At 38.2% G+C, this 25,155-nt stretch overlaps 1 protein-coding gene across 1 annotated transcript; it reads left to right on the forward strand.

The window, feature by feature from the left end:
- Nucleotides 1-3,155: 3,155 nt before the first annotated feature.
- On the forward strand, nt 3,156-23,280 carry LOC306869901 (acetylcholine receptor subunit beta-like; the record flags this gene model as incomplete). Its single annotated transcript, XM_079416829.1, has 11 exons — nt 3,156-3,177; nt 5,052-5,185; nt 5,594-5,638; nt 6,430-6,539; nt 6,766-6,874; nt 7,127-7,274; nt 7,557-7,742; nt 8,407-8,630; nt 8,748-8,926; nt 22,780-22,921; nt 23,140-23,280. 11 exons carry the CDS (start codon nt 3,156-3,158, stop codon nt 23,278-23,280), a joined length of 1,440 nt encoding a protein of 479 aa, XP_079272955.1.
- Between the last annotated feature and the right edge of the window lie 1,875 nt (nt 23,281-25,155).

Here is a 25,155-nt window from a genome sequence, read left to right on the forward strand (position 1 = left end):
AATCTGTTTGCCATATAAGGAATGGAAATGGACTTGGGGTGGTTTTTGGCTATGAGATTGTTGTGTGTATGGACACATCACTTAATATTACCGTAATATATCACATACTGTCTTTATTTAATGCGCTAATTAAATCAGTTTTTGAACATACACATTATTGTTTTATAAATTAACTCAGTTTGGGGTCATTAGTATGATTTTTTTTTTCTTTGAAAGAAACTAATCACTGAGTCCTGTAAGAAGGTATCACGGTTTTCACAGTAGCACAACTGTTTTCAGCTGTGAGAAATGTTTCTTGAGCACCAAATCAGCATATTAGAATAGGGTGGCCATATGTGCTGTTCATACAGGACATGCAGGTATTGTACATAATCGACCAATCGTGGTGCTGCGGATGAGAAGGTGAGATCTACAGAGAACAATCAAAGTGATGCAAATATGCGCATGTGTTTGTTCGTTCATTTGACTTGAAGCGTCGCTGCACATCGATCAAAAAAGACACAAAGGTGATTTATCTATTTTAGGCAATATATAAATCCTGGCAAGGACGCGTCCCATAAAAATGGCCCGTATGGTCACCCTATATTAGAAAAATTCCTGAAGGATCATGTGACACTAAGACTGGATTAATTCAGCTTTGTCATCACAGGAATAAGTTACATTTTAAAATAAATTTAAATAGAAAACTTTTGTTTTAATTATAATGATGCGTTTCAATAATACTGTTTGTGTTACATTTTTAATCAAATAAATGTAGCCTTGCTGAGTATAAGTGACTTTTTTTCAAAAACCCAAACTTTTGAATGGTAGTGCATTTGCATTATGCATAATGTGTAAGGAATTGTTCTGAAACTGCAGTGTGATGTGTGCTCTTAAATGTGTGAAGGCTATTGTAGTCATCGGGACGCTACTGTCCTCTTCCCTATATAGACTCTATCTGAGAGAACAGTTGAATAGATGCAGCAAAGCACATTTACCTTTATTTGTTGTGTATATTTGTCTGAAAATGCAATCTCTTCTTTATCTCACAACAGAGAGGCATGGCTTATTACTTCAGCAAAAAAATAAACCTGGAAATAGGAACTATCCAACCTGAAGTCTGATCAGTGGTCAAAGCCACCCTGCCCTTAAAAATAAAAACACTTTGGGTTTGCTGTTGACAATTGCCTAATGTGAACTGTGCCTTGCACAAAAGAGATTTCAGAAGATTCAGAATGACTTACATAAGGCACAAGATTTACAGAAGTATCTCTAACAACCTTGAGATTTATCAACCCACTTTAAGACTAACTGTTAGGGGTGTAACGGTTCACAAAATTCACGGTTCGGTTCGATACGACACAGTGGTGTCATGGTTTGGTATGTTTTCGATACGGGGGGCGGGGCAATTGGTTAAGTTGCAATGTTGGAAATATTTCATGGTTTTAAACCATGAAGGCGAGCCAATCACACAAGCATGTGTTTGCACCAGGGTTTGCACACGTGCAAACTTTGCACAAGATTTATGCCGATGAAAGCCATGCGTTAAGAAAACTTTTGAACAGAATGAAGATGAGTACATTTTTCTTGTTTTGCCTAAATATCATATTTTTTCATTTAGTACTGCCCTTCAGAAGCTACAGAAGATACTTGCATGTTTTCCAGAAGACAGATGAAGTTAAATTTACCTTGATCTTCAAATTCAAAAAGTTTTCATTCTTAATAAATGTTTTTTTCCTTTTGGAGCATCAGTGAGCGTTTGAACCTTCTGTAATAGTTGCATACGAGTCCCTCAGTTTTCCTCAGTGTGGAAAGATGAATCTCAAAATCATACAGTCATTGTTGGAAAGGGTTCAAATACACAAAAATGCTGGAAAACCAAAGAATCTGTGGGACCTGAAGGATTTTTCTGAAGAACAGCAGGCAGCTTAACTGTTCAGGACAAAGGGACTCATGAACAACTATCACTAAACAAAAAAAACACAGCTTTGGATCGTTCAGGTAACAACACAATATTAAGAATCAAGTGTATGTAAACTTTTGAACGGGGTCAAAATTCAATATATTTTATAAATTCAACAATTTTCTCTTGTGGAATATATGTAAACATCTTTTATGTGACATATCTTATTCAGGTCAGTTCTAAATAAACAGTAACATGCATTTGGATGATCCCTCTTATTTTGGTAAAATAATTAACATTTTGCAGATTCTGAAAGGTGTATGTAAAGTTTTGACTTCAACTGTATATAATATAATCCCCCCCCCCCCCCCCCCAAATATATTAAGATATTGCAACACGCTGCAACACTGATTGGTGGAATTTTCTTTACAGCATCATGTTTAATGTAGTTTTTCACCAGGAATTCCACTGTTTAACGCAACATTTTAACACAAGTTGAAATAATGCAAACTTGATGGCTTGAACAAAAGCATATACCATCAATTAACAACCTCTATTAATCTTTAATTTGTAATACTCAGTTGTCATGGTTGATAATTTCTGAGCTAGACTGTGAGATGCTAAGAGTGTGTGTTTATTTGAGAGATTGTATATCTTCTGTCGCCTTGCAGCAATAGCAAATGCCTTTACCACAAGACAGACAGAACAAATTGAACAGAGACAGAGAGACGGGTATGTTAAGAGGGTGAAATCTTCATGCCTTCATGTTGGCCACTTTGTTGCATGCATGTGTGTATGGGGACAACAATACCAAAAATGTCCTCAGATGAATGACACTAAGACAATTCAGATGCATCAGATGAATACCACAAGGCAAAAAAGTCCTCAACACTTGAATTCTTATCCAGTAATGGCAAAACTAGCATTTCGAGTTGGTCTTTAGTAATTATAATTGGGTTATATTAAGAACAAGTGTGAAAGGGAAGTCCCCACACAAGTATGTGAGCAGTGTGATTGTGTGTGTATGTGAGTATGTTCACTCCTCTCCTTTCTCACCCTCCGGAAAGGAACAGTCGTGCCCACCTCTTCCCTTTGTTCTCTCACAAAAATATCCATACACACACTTATACAAACCATCAACAGGTGCCTGCCAGGGCTGCCACAGAGCCCACACATTCCTTTCTCCCTCCCATAATTCTCTTTCCTCCCAACCAATCACAGACCTGCTTTTCACAAGTCAGGTTGCAGGGAGGAGAAAAGTGATGAGTTGACCATGTCAGGGTTTGATAGGAAAGGTTTGGCACAATCACACTAGGCTGTTGTTAGAGAGAGGACAGAGTGTGTGGGATATGTGTGTTAGTTTGAGTGCATGTGAGAGCTGTTAAGGTTTGTATGTGGTACCAGTGGTGACGGCTGGTGCCAGACTGTGGATATACAGATTGTACTTAAAATGAAGACTCTGCTTGGGGTCCTGTGGTGCTGTTGGCTTCTAAATCTCACAGGTAATACAGATCTGTTATTTTAGATGCGGGAAGAGTGTTTGTGTTGACGTATTTGCACTAGAATTCAAAAGTTTGGTGTTGGTGGGATTATTTGATCTCAAATACAGTAGAAAAAAACAGTATTATTGTAAAATATTATTTAAAATAAAAATTGTAGAAAAAAATTGTAAAAAAACTTATTCCTGTAATGTCAAAGCAAAATTTTCAGCAGCCATTACTCCACGTGATCCTTCAGAAATTCTTATTTATCAATGTTGTGCTGCTTAATATTACTGTGGAAAAACAATCATTTTTATTTTCAGAATTTTTTGATGAATAAAAAGTTTGAAAGGACAACTTAAAATGTTTTTTTTTTTTACTGTCACTTTTGATCAATTTAATGCATTATTGCTAAATAAAGATACATTTCTTTTTAAAATAAAAAATATTTACTCCAAATGTATGTATATTGTGTGTATGCATGTATATTTTTGTTTACAAGAGTTTATGCATTATTATTATAGAAAATTGTATGTTAATACATTTTGTGTATGTACTGCATAATTTATAGTATGCACAATAATATTTATATATATATTCATCATGAATAATTGTGTGTGTGTGTGTGTTATTTAGTCATTTAGCAGACACTTTTATCCAAAGCGACTTACAAATGAGGACAACAGAAGCAATCAATTGTAGTATTAAAACAACTAAAAATAGATCTAAAACTAAAAGCTAATACTTTATAAATACTACCTATACACATTGTAAAAATAAAGAAATTAAATAAAAATGACAAATGCATAAAACAAAATTTCAAAACTTAACATTTAAATGAAAAACTAAAAATAAACCTCAAGATTTTTATTTGTCACACACACAATTATACGGAGTATAACCAGCAGTGAAATGTAGGTAAAAACAATTCAAAATATTAAAGAACTAAAGGTATGAGTATAATAATGATTCTAACATAACACTAAGCCAAACACCAAAAAAAAAAAAACTATGTATATGTACAACCACACACACATACATATAAATATACATATATATATATATATATATACACATATACATATACATACATACATACATACATACATATATACATATACATACATATATATACATACATACATGTGTATATATATATATATATATATATATACACACATACATATACACATACATACATTTAATATCGGAATTTATATATATATATATAAATTCCGATATTAAATTATTATTGAAATAATAAGAAAATGATTAATCAGTTTGAAATTTGGAATCTGTATATTGTAAAGTTTATTAGACTTGATCGCAGATAGTAACAGGTGTATATGTCACCAGTGTGTCAGTTATGTGCTTTCATAAACTGTATGTGACGGACTGCATCTCTCTGACATACAATCCATACAATGTTTAGAATGCTACAGCATATTTGACCTTGTAATATAGAGACAAAGAAAGCAGCGCTGAGGCCATTAACTCCTCTGCATGTTGATCTGGGTCAGCCCATTCTTAGAAATGTAGTCTTTTTTATGACTACAAGTCAGAAGGAACACAGGGAGAGAGATATACAAGTCTGTGCTGGACTTATTTTGATCAAGAAACAAGAGAGGAAAGGAGTTAATGACCTGTTGAAATAAAACAAGTATTTGTGTCTGCATGCGTGTTTTCAGTGGCATCTGAGGCTGAACGCATGCTACTGGAGGATTTGTTTCAGGATTACAACCTGAAGGTGCGTCCAGCACGTACCTGGAATGAGCAAGTGATGGTCCGAGTGGGAATGACTTTAGTACAGCTCATCAGCTTGGTATGATACACATAACACTCACGCATAAACACGTCCACACACACATTTTCCTATGCGTAATTACTTACTGATCCTCTATTTATTCATTGTTTATTTCCAAAGCGTTTCTCTCTTTGTGATCACTCACTCAGTTTGTGTTCAGTGACATTCAGAGCAGGCTGTTGGAGATCAGCGGCCCAGCTGCCTCTCTCGTATACCCACTGGGCCATGCGGCCAGCGCTTCAGGAACATTTCCCTAACATTAGAGAAACATTAGCACTTTCCACTATCAGCAAGCACTTTCCAGCCATAAGGCATCAAGCCATGCATAAAACATTAGCTTTCATACGAAAGGAGTGATTGTGACAGCATGCCACACTCGACACGCGTTAGTGCCGCGCTAATGTCACTATCTCTCTTCTCTCACAGAACGAGAAGAATGAAGAGATGACAACAAACGTGTTCATGAATATGGTGAGAGGCAGATCATTTATATCATCCTTCCTAACCGCTGTTTATTTTCTGTTTAAATTGACTGTCACTTTTTATAACTGCAAGTCATTTTTGGCTTTTCTTTAGTTTTTTTCAAAACTGTCTTATATGCTTTCTTTAGATGTAGAGCAAATAAGTGTGCTCATGGTGCTCAGTAGGATAATGCTGTGTGTCAGAAAGAATTGGATTGCTTAACTAAGGGAATAAGGTTTGGGGATAAATTTGATCTGAATAGATTTGTCAAAATGTCTCGTTAAAGATGTCCTGATTTGGATAAACGGTTAAATAATGTTTTAAAGAAATGTTTCTTGAGCACTAAATCAGCATAGTAGAATAATTTCTGAAGGATCGTATGACACTGAAGTCTGTAGTAATTGCTGAAAGTTCAGCTTCGCCATGACAGGAATAAAGTACATTTTAAAATCGTTTTTTAAAAGTACATTTTAAGCAGTTCATTTAAATTGTACTAATGTATCACAATATTAGTGTTTTTACTGCGTTTTATAAATTTACTGTGTTGCAGTATTGGTGTATATATGTAATTTTTTTTCAAGACATAATTTCTAATCTCAAGTGTGACTAAGTAAGTGTAAGTGACTGGGTTAGTGTCAAGTTTTTCTGTCAAATTATAACGATCAGCCAAGGGTTCAAAATGGCTTAATAAACAGAAGTAATGTCTTAATAAAGTGTCAGTATAAAATAAAAACAGTAGACTCTGATGGAAATTCCATTTCCCCCTTCACTCTTTCTCTCTGTCTCTCTCTCATTTCAAGGAATGGACAGATTACAGGTTATCTTGGAATCCTGAGGACTATGACAATATTGATGTTGTGCGAATTCCTCTGTTAAAAGTGTGGCGTCCAGACATCTACCTAATCAACAAGTGAGATCATCCTCCTACAATGTCACACTGCCAAACATTTGAAAGATTTTGTTTGAAAAAAATCATGATCAGCACTGCTCCGCAGCAACAGCACCTGCCACAGTATCATACTTGAAATAAAAACCTGTTGATCTCTTTACACTGTAAAAATGACTGTTAAGAAATAAAACCTGCAACTGACACTGAATTTAGGACTTGACTAAGATGTTCTTTTTCTGTTTAATAGTAATGATGGTCAGTTTGATGTTGCCCTGTATGTAAACGTGCTAGTGAAAAGCGATGGAACCATCTCCTGGTATCCACCAGCCATCTACCGCAGCTCCTGTTCCATAGAGGTACATGTAAACTTCTTAGTATGCCAACATATTAAAAGCAATGTTCTGGGATTAGTAGAAATAGGCCTCTATTGTAAATGCATTGAATGTACATTCAGAATCACAGAAACTAATGTTGGAGTCTAACTTGTGTTGAACCTTGAATATATTACTGGCATATTACTGATTTAAAATTGTATTATTATTATTATAGTATCATACTATTATTGTATTGTACTGTATAGTGTTTAAATTTGTTCTCCGTCCCTATAGGTAGCGTACTTTCCATTTGACTGGCAGAACTGCACAATGGTGTTTCGTTCCTACACATATGATTCCTCAGAAGTGGACCTTCAGTACAGTCTAGATGAAGATGGCAACGAGCTCCATGAGATAGTGATTGATGAGAATGCATTCACTGGTTAGTGTACTTCTTCCTTCAAGTGACAGCTTCCTGTCCAAGGTCAGGAACTGTAGTATAATACAATAATGTATTTACATTGCATTACAATTATGTATTTACATATAGAATATTTACATTTATTTATGAAAATACTATTTGTACAAAATTATTTTTTAGCATAGTAATATAGTTAACTGTAGTCTGTTTATGGTTGCCAAGCAATGTAGCAACTTGGCACATGGCACACTCTCTTCTTCCTTCTATCTCTCTTTCTCTCATCAGTCCTCTCTCTTTCCTAAGAAAACGGTGAGTGGCAGATTTGTCACAAGCCCAGCAGAAAGAACATTCACGATGACTTGTATGAGGACATCACATTCTACCTGATCATTGAACGGAAGCCTCTGTTCTACATCATTAATATCATCGTGCCCTGCATCCTCACCAGTGTGCTGGCCATATTTGTCTTCTATCTGCCACCTGGTGCAGGTGGCCATCTTTAATTAGAAAATCAATTTTACGACTGTAAATTCTGCAGTTTCATGCTCAACTTGGTTTGTTTTATGAAACATCCTGACTAATTTAACATATACTACCATTCAAAAGTTTGATGTTGAGTCTCTAATGCTCACCAAGGCTGCATTTATTTGATCAAAAATGCAGAAAAACAGTAATATTGTGAAATATTATTAAAATTTAAAATAACTGTTTTCTATTTTGATATGTTATAAAATGTAATTTATTTATGTGATTGCAAAGCTAAATTTTCAGCAGCCATTACTCACATGATCACATGATGCTGATTTACTGCACAAGAAATATTTCTTATTATCAGTGTTGAAAACAGTTGTGCCGCTTTATATTTTTGTGGAAACCTGATTTTTTTTTTTCTAGATTCTTCGAATTGAAAGTTCTTTTTTTAAAAAGAAAAATCTTGCTGACAGCAAACTTGTGAACAGTAGTGTTTATTTTAATGTTCAAAACTACAGAATAAATATTGTAGCTGTATGTAAACTATGGATGACATTGTTTAACTTTGTCTTGAGCAATTTTAAATTAGCCTATTTAATCACTTGTAATTGTATTTATACAAAAAGAGGAATGGAACACAGTGTGTCTGTATGTAAGACATGTTTTCTGATCTCTCCCTCAGGTGAGAAGATGACTCTGTCCATCTCAGTCCTCATTGCTCTCACTGTTTTCATGCTGTTGTTGGCTGACAAAGTTCCAGAAACATCACTTGGTATTCCTATCATCGTTAACTACGTAATGTTCACCATGATCCTGGTGACATTCTCAGTCATCCTTAGTGTGGTGGTCCTGAACCTTCACCACAGAACTCCCAGCACACACCACATGCCCTTATGGGTGCGAAAGGTGACCCTTTGGAAGATTCACATTCAGGACGATCTTGATATAGAAAGCAGCATATTTATATTATTCCATAAACTTACTTAACGCTGAAAGCATTTCCTGTCATCTAACATTCTACAGGTTTTCATCAACTTGCTGCCCCGTTACTTGGGTGTGCTGAGGCCCCAAACTGAGGAACCAGTTGAGGACGAGTCAAAAGAAAGCATCCCATTAAGTTGTCTGGACAAAGGTATTAAACCTGGAGGTGAATATTTCATCCGAAAGATCAACCCCGAGCTGGTATTGCCTTGGAGGGGAAGGTTAGTATTGTGTGCAAAACATCAGTTACTCCATCTTAATTAATCACAAAATAACCCTGCTTTTGTTTATAACAATTTGTGTGTCCTCTAAAACTTTTTTAGATTAAATGTGATAAAAATGCATGTATATGAAATAATGTATAAAAGTTCTGTCACGAAACTCTAGATGGCGCAGGTTGATGGGTCATTAAAGCAAACTGATGATATTGACAACATTAAACTACTTGGCACAAGCTGATTGGTTCATATTGCATATGCAGCCAATAAGCTTTCTGCTTTACATTTTTGCTTTACATGGCTGTTTAGCATCCACTTGAGTATTTCGCAGCACGCTTTCAGAGTTCCTCTGAAACCCTTCGCCTTCCCCAGCTCCACCTGTATAGATCTACTACGAGTTATTACATATGCTATTTGTGCAGCAGCAGTATGTCTTAAATACTCAGAGTGCTGTATCTGCTCATGTATTGGCAGTAGCAAGTCACTGTACTTGCTTTGCAGCAGCAATAACCAACAGCACCAGCAATTCAGCAGCATAGCACATGACTGCCAATACATTAACAATGTCATATCCATTACCATGCTAAAATCTTCCAAGAGTTGTCATGATAGAACTATATGTCTGTTCTATAGAGTTGTGTAGAATAACATCTGACTTGGTTGTGGTTAAAGTTTATAACCACAAAGTAAAATTTACAATAGCTTGCCTGTTTTTTACCTATTTGTTTTGTCTTTCTGCTTATTGGTCTTGTCAAATCTGTTTGACTGCAAATGCTAAGTACAACTCTTGTTAGACACAATTAATGAACACTCACTCAGACAAAAACACACACAGATGCCAAATCAATATGCAGGACTTTAATGCGCTTGTACCGTAATCTGCTGGTGTTGGCAATATTGCTCACTTTTAAACAACTCTCATAAACGCGGATCGGGGTGGGCGGATGATGAAAGTCTCTGTGCTGGCTGTTCCTCCTCCCAATCCAAGGGCATTTGATCTCAGCCCAGTTAAGCCCAGTCACCCCTCCAAAGTCACCAGAATCTAAGCCCTTGTTGAGCTGAGGCATTAGAGTGTAATGCACACAAGAACAGCAGGGGAGGGCCGAAGGTGGAGGATGCACATAAATGGATGAATGGACATTTGGATGGACAGATGGATGGGTTTTTCTGAAAATGTGAGCATGACACTGCTTTAGTGTACAGTGTGTGTAGCAGAGACACGTCTCCATCTGTCCGTAATTGTAGTAATGAACTGTTTTGCTGGCCTGGGGTGCTTATTCTCCTCCTCTTCATCTGTTTGTGAATGGCTCGTGACCTGTGCCCTGTCACTCTTGCTCCTGTAATCTGGTGCCGCAGAGTGTGCCACTCTTTAGCCAGTCTAACAGGTTGTCTTAAGATGGCTGCATGCCACTAGAGCTTTATTAAAGTGCTAAGCTCACAAGACATTCAAGACACGGCGCCGGTCTTGAGGGCTACAGGATAAGAGAAGTGATTTCAGGGAAAGTTAATAAAAATTTTATCCATTTTTATTAGCAGGTGGTATTTGCTATCCAAACTTTGGGACAACCCAAAGGCCTAAATATCCTAAATTTCTTGCTAATCTGATGGTGTTTTGACAGCAGATGGGTGGTCCCAAACGTGTTTGATGTCAGAGTTTGGCTGGTGTGAAACGTGTGTAATGAACTCAGGTCTTGCTTGAAAACAGGTGTCTGGATACCCGGTACACAATTGGTATGAAAATAGTAAGCCTCATTTTAGGAAGTTAACTGCTATTAAAATTAAGTTGAGTTTGAATTGTGGTATTTTGCAAGCAGAGTAGCAAATGCATTTGTCATTTATTCTTATGAGAAATTTGAGAATAAATGTCAATTTAATTTTATTTTAAGTTGTAGTAATTTTGTCTTTTTTATTTATTTATTCATTTTTTCTTATTTCTATTTAGCTTAATTTAAGTTTTATTTAGTAATTTCAATACTTCAGTTTACGTTTTTCAGATTTATTTTATTTTATTGAAAACTTTTTAAGAGTTTTAATTTTACTTTAAAAAAAAAAAAAACTGCCACACAGCTGCCACCAGTAATCAAGGTAGTACTTGTTTATAATGCAAATATGTAATCCAGCGTAATGTGAAAAGAAACCTGTAACATGGGTTGGGTAACAATGGTCAGCTAGTAGTTGCTGTAGTTTTTTTTTTTTTTTTTTGTGTGTGTATGTTTTTTTGGTGGTTGTGGTTTAAATAGCATGCTGATAACATTACAACTTTTTGCACTCTCTGAGACATTGGCTGCGTCCGAAATTGCATACTTCCCCAGTATGCGAAAAACCGTATGCGAGGCTGGTAGTATGTCCGAATTCATAGTATTCGAAAAACAGTAGGTGATAATTACCCGGATGACCTACTACTTTCGCCCGAATTCTGTAGACGCAGCCATTATGTTCCATTTCTAGCTGTTTTAGAATATTTGAACATTGATTCCTCAGAAAATGCATGTCAGGGTCAAGTGAATTTAAAGGCCAATTCACACCGCACAGACAAGTTTGTTGGACCAGTGTGTTACCCCTGTTGGCGTTGGTTGGAGTTTGTTTTCACCCAACTGAACATGCTTATAGAAATAGGATCATCCATTTTCTTCCCAGTCAGTGAGAGTTGGTCGGTGTCTGTTTGTCACGTTCCCTCTCGGGACACAAGGAGCGAGGAGACGTAGGAGTACCAATAATCCTTTTTATTGATCACACACACTATGAGACGAGGAGCTTGGGGAGAGACGAACATCAATGACGTTTATGACGATAAGACCGGACACAGGGGCTAGGAAACACAGGGCTTATAAACACTAGGAAAACAAGGAACAGGTGTGGACTAATCAAACACAGGGCTAGGGACTAATTAAACTAATGAAGACAAACGAGGACAGGAACAGGAAGGCCAAATATGGGCACGGGAGGAGGGGAAACACAAGACAAGGACTGACACTGTTGGTGCAGTGTGAACATGACAGTTATTTTTCATAAGATTCTAAATCCAACGGCCAACTTGAGCCAACTTGTTTGTTGGAGTTTGTTGGCGTTTGTCTGTGCGGTGTGAATTGGCCTAAAAACCAGGCTGAAAACAGCCTACAATGCTTAGTCGATATCTGCCAACTGACTACAATGTTGTCGTCAGCATGTTACTCTGATGTCCTAGCATCCACTGATATGTTTATTTAACTGGCTGAAAAGACAAGTGAAAGAGTATGGAGTGCAACATGAGGAGTTTGGGTAACGCTTTAGATTACAGCCCGCAATGTACCGTGTAATTAAACAGAATTTACAGCGTACCTATTTGTAACTATAGAATACCTCCACAGTACCTACTCATAGGTATAAGGGAACAATATGCATCGTTTGGGGAATAAGGGGGTAATAATCTGCGGAATTATAAAGCATTTATACTGTTTTTTATAACTATTTTATAAAACTATTTATAAGTATTTTATAACTAAAGGGTACCTATTCTGAAATTATGTGTATGTAGAGTCCGCGATGTTCCGCGTCAGCATAATTTAAAGCTGAACGTACATGTAGGTAAACGGAAACAATTGGGGAATAAGGGGGTAATGACTTGGAAAATTAAAAGTATTTACACTGTTAGTATTTCATAAGCAAGGTGTAACTATTCTAGGATTACGTGGTATTTATATCCTACAGTGTTAGGCAACAATATTATGATTTAGAACAATTTGCCTAATTGTAAGAACACAAAATATATGATGCAACACATTTTTACACTACGCATTGGGTAGCCTAGTTATTGTATTATTACAACATATATTCTTATATGGCGTTGATACAAATAGTAAACTGTAGTATACTATAGTATAATTTAGTAATTATAGTGAAATTAAAAACCACCGTAGTCTTTATAAATTTTACCACAGTTTACTAAAGAATTTAAGATATATTATTTACTAGTGTTATTTATGTGGGGTCATGGAGATTACTGAACTCAGATGAAAGTATGGGGTAATTATGTGATGAGCTTCTGATATGATTTGGTTTAGAAATTCCCATATGAAAATTTACCTGAAAGAGTATTGCTTATGGTCATCTCAGCAGCGAGTCAGGTCACCAGCATTGAACTGTCGGGGTGCAATACAGTGGAAAAGCAGATTACCTGTTTCCAGCTCCTCCCAGGATAAATAACAGCATAATACACAACACGTATAATTACTGTATAATTGATGTTTTTTGATAGCTGTAGTGCTGTTGGCGCACTTTGGGCTTCCGTATGTGGGTTGAGGCAAGTAGAATAAAATGTACTACAACCTTTTTCTTAACTACTGTGCAAACATACACCCTTTTTACATGTAGTTATTGTGTAAGTGTAACATCCGCGGGCTGTAATCTAAAGTGAAGCCTTGTTACCCTCTTGTTATGTGTAGATACTGTGTAAGTGTAACATCCGCAGGCTGTTATCTAAAGGGATGCTTGTGACCCTCTTGTTACGTGTAGATACTGTGTAAGTGTAACATCCGTGGGCTGTAATCTAAAGTGAAGCCTTGTTACCCTCTTGTTACGTGTAGATACTGTGTAAGTGTAACATCCTCAGGCTGTTATCTAAAGGGATGCTTGTTACCCTCTTGTTACGTGTAGATACTGTGTAAGTGTAACATCCGTGGGCTGTAATCTAAAGGGATGCCTTGTTACCCTCTTGTTACGTGTAGATACTGTGTAAGTGTAACATCCTCGGGCTGTAATCTAAAGTGAAGCCTTGTTACCCTCTTGTTACGTGTAGTTACTGTGTAAGTGTAACATCTGTGGGCTGTAACAAAGAAATATTTTTATTATTTAACAATTTTAACAGATCTTTTCCAAGAACAGAATGCAGAAAAAAGTTTAAATTCAGCTTCAAAGGACTCTAAACAATCCCAGACAAGGAAGAAGGGTCTTATCTAGCAAAAAGATCGGTTTAACGCTCCTCTTGTCTAGCTCTGCGTGAACTGTGTTTGTTTCCGGTTCATGACAGTTAGGGTAGGTCTAAAAACTCCCATCTCCCATCTACATCGCTGCAGAAGTACTGACCCAGTGTTTACAAAGTGAATATGCCCTGAATATAGGTCAAATGCCCTGTATAAAAACGATTTTGAAGTTGGAGGAGAAAATGAGATGGGGGTTTTCGACATACCCAAACTGAACTGGGAAAAACTGAGTTCACACAGAGCTAGACAAGAGGAGCGTTAAACCGATCTTTTCAAAGAATAATCCTGGAATGACATGAACGTCTTGGATGACATACGGGTGTGTAACTTGACAGGAAATTTTTTAATTTGTGTTTGTCATAAAATTATGAACAAATACATTAAAACAACACAATGGTTTAACATTTAGAGGGTTTTCAGTCCCTCTTTATATTGAGTGGCCTTAAAATTTAAATTAATAATTTGGTACTATGCACATATTGTGTGCATATAGTGGTGTGAAAAAGTGTTGGCCCCCTTCCTGATTTTTTTTTATTTATTTTTTTTGCATGTTTGTCACACTTTAATGTTTCAGATCATCAAACAAATTTAAATATTAATCAAAGATAACACAAGTAAACACAACATGCAGTTTTTAAACAAAGTTTTTTTTTTTGTTATGAAGGGAAAACAAAATCCAAACCCACATGGCCCTGTGTGAAAAAGTGTTTGCCTCAGTTAAGGTCAGTGTTTATGACTCCACCATAAGAAAGAGACTGGGCAAAAATGGCCTGCATGGCAGAGTTCCAAGACGAAAACCGCTGCTGAGCAAAAAGAACATAAAGGCTCGTCTCAGTTTTGCCAGAAAACCTATTGATAATCCCCAAGTCTTTTGGGAAAATACTCTGTGGACTGACGAGACAAAAGTTGAACTTTTTGGAAGGTGTGTGTCCCATTACATCTGCTGTAAAAGTAACACATCATTTCAGAAAAAGAACATCATACCAACAGTAAAATATGGTGATGGTAGTGTGATGGTCTGGGGATGTTTTGCTGCTTCAGGACCTGGAAGACTTGCTGTGATAAATGGAACCATGAATTCAGCTGTCTACCAAAAAATCCTGAAGGACAATGTCCGGCCATCTGTTCGTGACCTCAAGCTGAAGCGAGCTTGGGTTCTGCAGCAGTACAATGATCCAAAACACACCAGCAAATCCACCTCTGAATGGCTGAAGAAAAACAAAAATGAAGACTTTGGAGTGGCTAGTCAAAGTCCTGACCTGAATCCTATTGAGATGCTGTGGCATGACCTTAAAAAGGAGGTTCATGCTCGAAAACCCTCCAATGTGGCTGAATTACAACAATTCTGCCAAGATGAGTGGGCCAAAATTCCTCCACAGTGCTGTAACAGACTCATTGCAAGTTATCGCAAACGCTTGATTGCAGTTGTTGCTGCTAAGGGTGGCCCAACCAGTTATTAGGTTTAGGGGGCAAGCACTTTTTCACACAGGGCCATGTGGGTTTGGATTTTGTTTTCCCTTCATAATAAAAAACTTCATTCAAAAACTGCATGTTGTGTTTACTTGTGTTATCTTTGATTAATATTTTAATTTGCTTGATGATCTGAAACATTAAAGTGTGACAAACATGCAAAAAAAAAAAAAAAAATCAGGAAGGGGGCCAACACTTTTTCACACCACTGTAATTTTTTCACATTGTACTTATATTTTAAAAATACCTGCATATAATTACATATGTAATTAATTTCTGTAATTGCATTTATAATTACACTGTTGAACCATCCCTTACTCCTTAACCCACCCTTAAACCTGCCCACACCACCAAACATGTCCGTAACCTCACCCATATCCCACCTCAATACCTGAAAAAGTGATTTGCAATACAATATAAACACAATAAGTACATTGTACTCATTTTTTGATGCAAGTGCATAGTAGTTAAGGTCAGTTAATATAAAGTGGGACCAGGTTTTCTGTACATAGAGACAATTTTTTATAAATGTTCTCTAATATTTGTGGCTAGGGCACTTTTTTTTTTTTATTCAAAAATGCTCAAATATGCAACAGGGCTGAAGAGGTTTTAACCACAGGTTTTGTGGCACAATCATGGCTGTTTTGTGGTATCCATGGTTTAACTATAGTAACAATGTTTCTTTTATTAACTATCGTATAAACATAGTTAAACATTTTTTGTAAGGTACAGGGTATACCCAGGGGTTAAGGTGAATTGGAGCCCATCAGAGTGGAGTTCACTGTCACCTACTGACTGTCGTATATTCTCTATTTTGTTATACTATTATGTTCTTGTTTTTATTTTCCAGTTACCTGTGTACTTTTGTAGTCCTTTGTTAATTTATTATTTATTGCTTTACCATATTACCGTGTTGGCAACTCTTACAGATTTTCCTTGAAACATTGCTGTGACACAGAGTCCTCACAGAAGTCCTTATTTTATATATTTGGTTAAATATAAGCTTTGTGCAACACTTCTTTATTAACAGTATTAACAGTTTTTTTTTTTTTTGTTTTTTTTTTTTTGCAATGTATTTTTCTCTAACTGTGATCACAGGTGAAAACTGCATCAGAGGGGGAGGACTTTTCTGCTCCCTCATATACTGCAGGGACAACTTTGCAAGCATATGCAAAAGATCTCCAAATATTTGTCGACTCCTGCCCACAGCTGAAAGGAAAAATGGATAATATGCCTATTAAAAATAAATGTAGAACGTGTGTGTGTGTGTGTGTGTGTGTGTGTGTGTGTGTCTCTTTATTGTTTTTTGTATTTTGTATAAGTGGTTGCAAGTTTGTTTTTTCTGCATTCTGGTCTTGGAATAGATCTGTTAAATAATAAAAATGTATTTAACTTAAGGTCCTTAAGTTCTTTGGACCTTGCATTTAACTATGTAATAGTTCATTTTTAATAACTTTGAAACACATATATTGTAGCATAACTAAAATTGTTTAATGTTACACTTCCACAGTAACTACACGTAACAAGAGGGTAACAAGGCATCACTTTAGATTACAGCCCGCAGATGTTACACTTACACAGTATCTACACGTAACAAGAAGGTAACAAGGCTTCTCTTTAGATTACAGCGCGTGGATGATACACTTACACAGTATCTACACATAACAAGAGCGTAACAAGGCTTCTCTTTAGATTACAGCCCGCGGATGTTACACTTACACAGTAACTACACGTAACAAGAGGGTAACAAGGCATCACTTTAGATTACAGCCCGCACATGTTACACTTACACAGTAACTACACATAACAAGAGGGTTACAAGGCTTCACTTTAGATTACAGCCCGCAGATGTTACACTTATAGTAACTATACGTAACAAGAGGGTAACAAGGCATCACTTTAGATTACAGCCCGCACATGTTACACTTACACAGTAACTATACGTAACAAGAGGGTAACAAGGCATCCCTTCAGATTACAGCCCACGGATGTTATACTTACACAGTATCTACACATAACAAGTGGGTAACAGGCATTCCTTTAGATTACAGCCCACGGATGTTACACTTACACAGTATCTACACGTAACAAGAGGGTAACAAGGCATCCCTTTAGATTACAGCCCACGGATGTTACACTTACACAATAACTAAACATAACAAGAAGGTTACAAGGCAGCCCACGGATGTTACACTTACACAGTAACTACACGTAACAAGGGTGTATGTTTGCATAGTAAGAAAAATGTTGTAGCACATTTTATTCTACTTGCCTCAAACCACATACGGAAGCTCAAGTGCACCAACAGCACTACAGCTATTAAAAAAACATCAATTCAGTAAATGTACATGTGTATTATGATGGTATATTTATATGCTATATCCTGGGAGCAGCTGGAAACAGGTAATCTAGTTTTCCACTACTGCACCTCAACGGACATGATTTGCTGCTGAGATGACCATATGTAATGCTCTTTTATCAGGTAAATTTTCAAATCAATTTTTAAACCAAATCATAGCAGAAACTCATTACAAAATTTCGCCATACTTTAGTAATCTCGACTATGGTGGCTATCATGTAAGATATATGTTGTAATAATACAATAAGTACACAGTATGTAATGTAAAATATACTGCATCATATATTTTGTTATTACAATAAGGCAACTTGTTCTAAATCATAATATTCTTGCCAAACACAGTACGTCATGCATACCACATAATCTTAGAAAAGTTACGCATTACTTATGAAATACTAACTGTCACAGAATGGCCCGTCTCCACCTTCACTGATCACGTTCACCTGCACTTCATCACTAATCATGCGCACCTGATCCTTGTCACCATTATTCAGAAGTGGATATAAGCACTCACCTCAGTCACCACGATCGTCCGTTCTTGAAGTAACACTGCTGCAACGACGTCGATCCAACAAGGACCCACGCTTCACAGAAGCTGCTAGCTGAGTATACTTACCTGAATTCCTTACCAGATTATACTTACCTTCTGTTTTGCTCCTCTTCATCTTCCTCGCCTCCAGATTGCCATCATAGCGTTGAACTCTTGGATTAGACTGGCCTTCCGGGATTCCTGTTCGTCACGATCCTGCAAGGAACAGAAGCTCAGTTAGAATCCCAGCTCACTCCCTTCATTCCTACCAAGAATAACCACTTACCTCACTCGAAGACTTTCACCTTTGTTGTTCTTGAGAATACCTGTAATAAACTCACTCGCTTCAACACTTACCTGTGTCTGACAGTTCCGTTACAGAAGAACGGACCTACACCGACGCTCAACAGTATGGAGGACAGGATGAAATTCATTGCCCTTGCCTCTTCATCTTTGGACCCACTAGAGTTCACGAAGGCGTTCATTCCCCTCGCCCTTTCTAGTTCCCTGGAGGATCGAGTCCTCAAAACCCTGTTCCGGCTCGGGATCATATCTAACCTTCCCATGAAGCTGCCAGACACCACCAACCTAAACTGGAAGGAAACTATCATCCGGTGTCTGGAGTTTCTTAGATCCCGAGCCGGAGAGGACCCCCGTACTCACCAGTTCTCTTCCAGTTGACGGAATCTCCATTTTAAAGTCTCACTCAGACCTGATCGTGACCAAGAGGGTGCAGCCGCCGCGGTCCGCGGTACCCTCGCGTGCCCGTAAATGGGTTTCCCACAGCGCTGAAGTCTGTCCCTATTTTCTCAAACCCGCCGCCGATCAAGGCTAAGGCAAGCCCACCTGAGTCCCCGCTGGTCCCGTCCAGCCCACCTGAGTCCCCGCTGGTCCCGTCCAGCTCCGCGCAACAAGAGCGCTTGCAGAGTGCCCCCGAGAATCCAGTTCTCAAGCCACGGCCAGGAGTGCCGATCCCGAATCCCGAGAATCCAGTTATCAAGCCACGACCAGGAGTGCCGATCCCGAATCCCGAAAATCAAGTTCTCAGACCACGGCCAGGAGTGCCGATCCCGATCCCCGAGAATCCAGTTCTCAGACCACGGCCAGGAGTGCCGATCCCGAGAATCCAGTTCTCAGACCACGGCCAGGAGGGCCGATCCCGATCCCCGAGAATCCAATTCTCAGACCACGGCCAGGAGGGCCGATCCCGATCCCCGAGAATACAATTCTCAGACCACGGCCAGGAGTGCCGATCCCGATCCCCGAGAATCCAGTTCCCAGACCACGGCCAGGAGTGCCGATCCCCGAGAATCCAGTTCCCAGACCACACCCAGGAGTGCCGATCCCGATCCTCGGAGATCCGTGCTGCGAGAGCGCCCCACAGAGTCCGCGCTGCAAGAGCGCCCTCGGGTGGCCGCACTTCAAGAGCGCCCCCAAGAGTCCGCGTTTCAAGAACGCCCTCCAGTGTCCGCTCCTCCAGAGCGCCCCCTAGAGCCCGCTCCTCCAGAGCGCCTCCTAGTGCCCGCCCCTCCTGAGCGTCCCACGGAGCCCGCAGCTCCAGTATGGCCCCTAGTGGGGAACATTCCCAAAAAAAATTGGGGGGGGGCAATATATCCCTGGCGTGCGTGACTGGGCCGAAGGTCAAGGCCACGAAGCTCCCTGATCCACCATGGCCATCCGAGCTTCCTGATCCACCAGGGCCATCCGAGCTCCCTGATCCACCATGGCCATCCGAGCTCCCTGATCCACCATGGCCATCCGAGCTCCCTGATCCACCATGGCCATCCGAGCTCCCTGATCCAGCAGGGCCATCCAAGCTCCCTGATCCAGCAGGGCCATCCAAGCTCCCTGATCCACCAGGGCCACCCAAGCTCCCCGATCCGCCAGGGCTCCCCGAATCTCCGGATCTGCCGCAGCTCCCCGAGTCTCCGGATCTGCTGCAGCTCCCCGAGTCTCTTGATCCACCTTGGCCTCCCGAGCATCCAGTCCCACCTTGGCCTCCCGAGCATCCAGTCCCACCTTGGCCTCCCGAGCATCCAGTCCCACCATGCCTTCTGTTTTGTTCCTCTTCATCTTCCTCGCCTCCAGATTGCCATCATAGCGTTGAACTCTTGGATTACACTGGCCTTCTGGAATTCCTGTTCGTCACGATCCTGCAAGGAACAGAAGCTCAGTTAGAATCCCAGCTCACTCCCTTCATTCCTACCAAGAATAACCACTTACATCACTCGAAGACTTTCACCTTTGTTGTTCTTGAGAATACCTGTAATAAACTCACTCGCTTCAACACTTACCTGTGTCTGACAGTTCCGTTACACTAACAGTATAAATACTTTTAATTTTCCATTTTTAAATACTTATTCCCCAATTGTTTCCATTTACCTACATGTACATTCAGCTTTAAATTATGCTAACGTGGAAAATCGTGGACTACATACACGTAATTTCAGAATAGGTACCCTTTAGTTATAAAATAATTACAATATAAATGCTTTATAATTCCTCAGGTTATTACCCCTTTATTCCCCAAACGTTGCATATTGTTCCCTTATACCTATGAGTAGGTACTGTGGATGTACTGTATAGTTACAAATAGGTACGCTGTAAATTCTATTTAATTACGCGGCACATTGCGGGCTGTAATCTAAAGCGTTACCGGAGTTTGAATCTGTGTTGTATTTATGTGCATTGTTTATGTTGCGCAGAGGTCTGTGTGCATGAGTTGTGTCTGTGCAGATAACCATTTGAGGATGTGTTTTTATATATTAAGTGTGTATGCAGCATGTGCATAGGAAATGCATACATCACACATACAGTATGTGGAAACAAACGTTTGTATGAGTTGTTAGAGTTCCTGTCTATACTGGTATGCATTTCATTGACTGTGCATATCATGTGCCGGACGTGTGGTGCTCTCTGTATAATCCCTGTTGGAAAAAACTCACCCTTGATAGAATGGGAATGTGAGGGAGGAGAGGTCAGTCCCAGACACAGCAATGCTCTCATTCATTCTACACTGTATGACAGACTCATTCCCACTGTAGCACAGAGCAACACACCTCTACAATGAACTCATGCTACTATACAACACAGCATGCAAAACAAGCTACTGCACAATGCTATATATTATTAGTGATACTTTGTAATTGCTATTGCTCATACTTGGTTATTTATTACCATAAAATTTTACATTTGATACATAACTCATCCTGTTTGTACTGTTAAATGGTCTGGCGTGTAAAAGAAGTCTGCTGTTACTTGTAGTAGATGAAATAGATGATTTTCTCCTGATGGTGAGCTATGCAGAATAACTCAGTGCTGTTCTAAAAATGTAAACATGCAACAGGTGCAATAAATCATTATAAACAAGTGCATGGTGTCTAAATGTTGCCCTGAAGTGTGCGGCTGTCACTTGCAGACCAGTCAGGTCATGGGATAGGTGCTATTTTTCAGGATAAAAGAAGGACAGGCAGCACATTTAACCAATATGCAGTACGATGCAGTATCAGACTTTTAGGCCAAGTACCACCTAGTCTCCAGGCTCCAATATTTTTTTTCATGTTTTTTTTTTTGTTTGTTTTAATGTTCCTCAGTATTGACTAAATTGAAATCTGAGTGCTTAAAATTTGTGAACTATATAGCACCATATCCTAATTAATATCAAAGGGCCAAAATTGCTGCTCATACTTGTAAGTAAAAAGGAATGAAAAATTAAAATTAGTTGAAAATGTACTCAGCCCTCAGGCCATCCAAGATGTAGATGAGTTTGTTTGTTCAACAGAACAGATTTAGAGAAGTGCAGCATTACGTCAGTTTGCTCACCAATGGATCCTCTGCAGTGAATGGGTGCCGTCAAGGTCCAAGCAGCTGACAAAAATAGCACAATAATCCATAATTAACTAACACAACTCTAGTCCATCAATTAACCTCTTGTGAAGCAAAATGCTGCTAAAATATGAGTTCTTATCAATAATATTGCTTTCTCCAGTGAAAACGTTATCTTGTCTGAATCAGGAGATGAATATACACAGATAATGCATCGTTTATATGCAAAAAACAGTCAAAAATAGTTCTAAACAAATATTTCAGTGGATTTTGATGGGAAAGGGCAACAGGGGATGGATTTGTCCACTGGAGGAAGCGTCAGTATGGATTATGGATTATATGACAGAAGTTTAAAGTTCAAATGCCTTAATGATGGATTTGTTATACACACAGTCACACAACGTTAATTGATGGACTGGAGTAGTGTGGATTATTGTGATTTTAACAGCTGTTTGAACTCTCATTTTGGCGGCACCCATTCACTACAGAGAATCCACTGGTTAGCAGGAGATGGCCTGAGGGTGAATAAATTTGCAGCATTTTTTTCATTTTAGGGTGAACTATGCCTTTAATGAAAGTTGTTAGAATGTTAATCCACTTACAGTAAGTGGACATGGAAACATTGCAGCATGACAATTTGTGTTTTTTTAGTACACTTATGAACCTTTGTTAAGGGTTGATCATTCTTTAATTTGTGTGTATGTTTGCTTTTCAGTCATAATGAGCGCACTGTGAAGTTGCAGAGGTTTTCAAACAGTGACAACTATTGTCTGATTCTGCCTCCGAATCTCAAATCTGCAATCGCCGCCATCACGTACATGGCTGAACAATTGAAGAAACAGGATGTGGACGATACTGTAAGTCTATGAACACACATGCTCACTAACCACACACATTCTCATTCGCTTTCCGTCTCTGTTTTTCCACACATTCTCACAGAACCGTTTATCTAAGGCTCTTCCTCTCGGTCTGTCCCTGATCCTCATGATTAATCATAAATTGACAATACACATCCTCCTGTGTCAGTGAGATCAACATATCCCATTGTTTCTGTGTTTGATGTGTGCCCGTGTAGATGACAGATGACTGGCAGTACATTGCTGTGGTTTTGGATCGGCTCTTCCTTTGGCTCTTTGTCATCATTACTACCCTGGGCACATTGGCCATGTTTCTGGATGCCAGTTTCAACTACACTCCTGACCAACCTTTTCCATGAGCACATCCCTTAAATGATAAGCACACAGCTCCTGAACAAAAAACATAGTAAGACTGTAGTTTGTGTTGACTGACTCTAGGGGGCACCAAAAATATTTATTTAGCCTTTTTCGTTTTCTTTCTTTCTTTCTTTCTTTCTTTCTTTCTTTCTTTCTTTCTTTCTTTCTTTCTTTCTTTCTTTCTTTCTTTCTTTCTTTCTTATTTCTTTCTTTCTAAATCGATGTTTCCATTACAATATATTGTTGATATGTTTCCATAGCAATAGACCTATATTTGTTATTTTCAAGTTCTTTCAATTCCATCCACTTTGCTTATAATTATACATTTACTCTTTATTTGTCACTAATTACATACTGTATTAAGTCCCTATATGTAATAAAACTTTAAGAATAGTTATTTTACTTCTTAAGATATTAGGAAAATGTTCTTGCCATAGTCTTGGTTACCTGTTTCTTAACTTTTTCATTATTCTGGTCTTCATAAAACAAAGAGAGCATGTAAATGGTTGCCTTTATTTAATTGTTTTTTTGTCATTTATTTATTGTTTGTTTATTTCGTAATTCTTTTCTTTGAGAAATTGGGTATCTCTAATGCCCAAGAGAATATATATAAAAAATATATAATCAAATGCATTCAGCATAATCTAAACAGTCATACAGTATTTCTCTCCTTGTGTGCAGCTCTTTTCAGTCTGCCAGCAGTGGTTTGTTAAATCCTTCCTGGATCTGACTCGTCACTGAACCATTAGGATATAAAGTCTGACAAGCATGCCGTAACTCCATGCTTAGCCAATCTAGCTACGGTAAAGTTAATGAGCTGATGTGCAGTCAATTCTAAACAATGTTAGCTGATAGTTTTCTGGCTGACACACCTCTTTTTCAGCCAGTAATTTGAATGTTAACTTACATTATGTTGTCCATTTATTATTATTGTGATGAACCACTTACTCTTGGCACATTCTCAAATAATATGAGATTTAAAACTTTAAAAGTCTGAATAAACTGGCAGAGCTGAACTCGTGCCTCATGTTTAATTAAGTTCCTAAAGCAACATGATATTGTTCGTGATTACATTACAAAAGCTTTTATTGGGTCAACTTGAAATTATTTGGATTTACATTACCAATTTTATGCTAGTTTTCTAATATTTTGTGTTGCATTTCTTTAGCATGAAATTTAAGTAATGATTTAAGCCATGATGTTACAAGTCTTTAAAGTCAGCATGAAAACAAAATGAAAATTAATATTTTTCTCAGTGTACATTTCTGTTGTTGGCACACTTTATTTTCAAGACAAATTACTAATTATTTTTGATCTAATAAATGCAGTCTTTGTAAGCATAAAAGACCTCTTTCAAAAAGAAAAAATAATGTTTTTTTTTTTGTTTTTTTAAGTTGTCATCAATAGAAAAGAGACCTTGGGATTCCTAGATTACATCAGTTTGGCCTGTGTGCCTACCTTGTTGCATAAGAAGTAAAAGAAAGAGGTAAGAAATAAGAAAAGCTCACTAGCCGAGTCACTGCTTTTGAGGGAAAACCAGAGGCCTGTGTGTTTTATTGCTAACGGTTCAGTGGGCTTCTAAGGAGGCTTCTACCAGTTTAATCACTGTTTTTTTCACTGTCTATAAACTTAAAAAAAAAAAAAAAAAAAAAAAAAGTCCTGGAGCTAGCCAGAAGAAAAGCCATGAAGGGAGTTTCTGTTCTTTTGGGGGCTGATTTAGCGCTGTCTGTTCCCCCTTTTCTGAGTGTGGTCTATTTACTGGAACTAGGTGGGGACAGAAGCTTCGGCCAATAGGGTGACAGATAAATCACGTTACCAGGGGCGACCAGGGTAGTGTGTGCTAAGATGTTACTGAAGCAAATTTCCTTCTACTGCCA

The sequence above is a fragment of the Barbus barbus genome (genome assembly GCF_936440315.1).
Source record: "Barbus barbus genome assembly, chromosome: 1".
NCBI classification, from domain to species: Eukaryota; Metazoa; Chordata; class Actinopteri; order Cypriniformes; family Cyprinidae; genus Barbus; species Barbus barbus.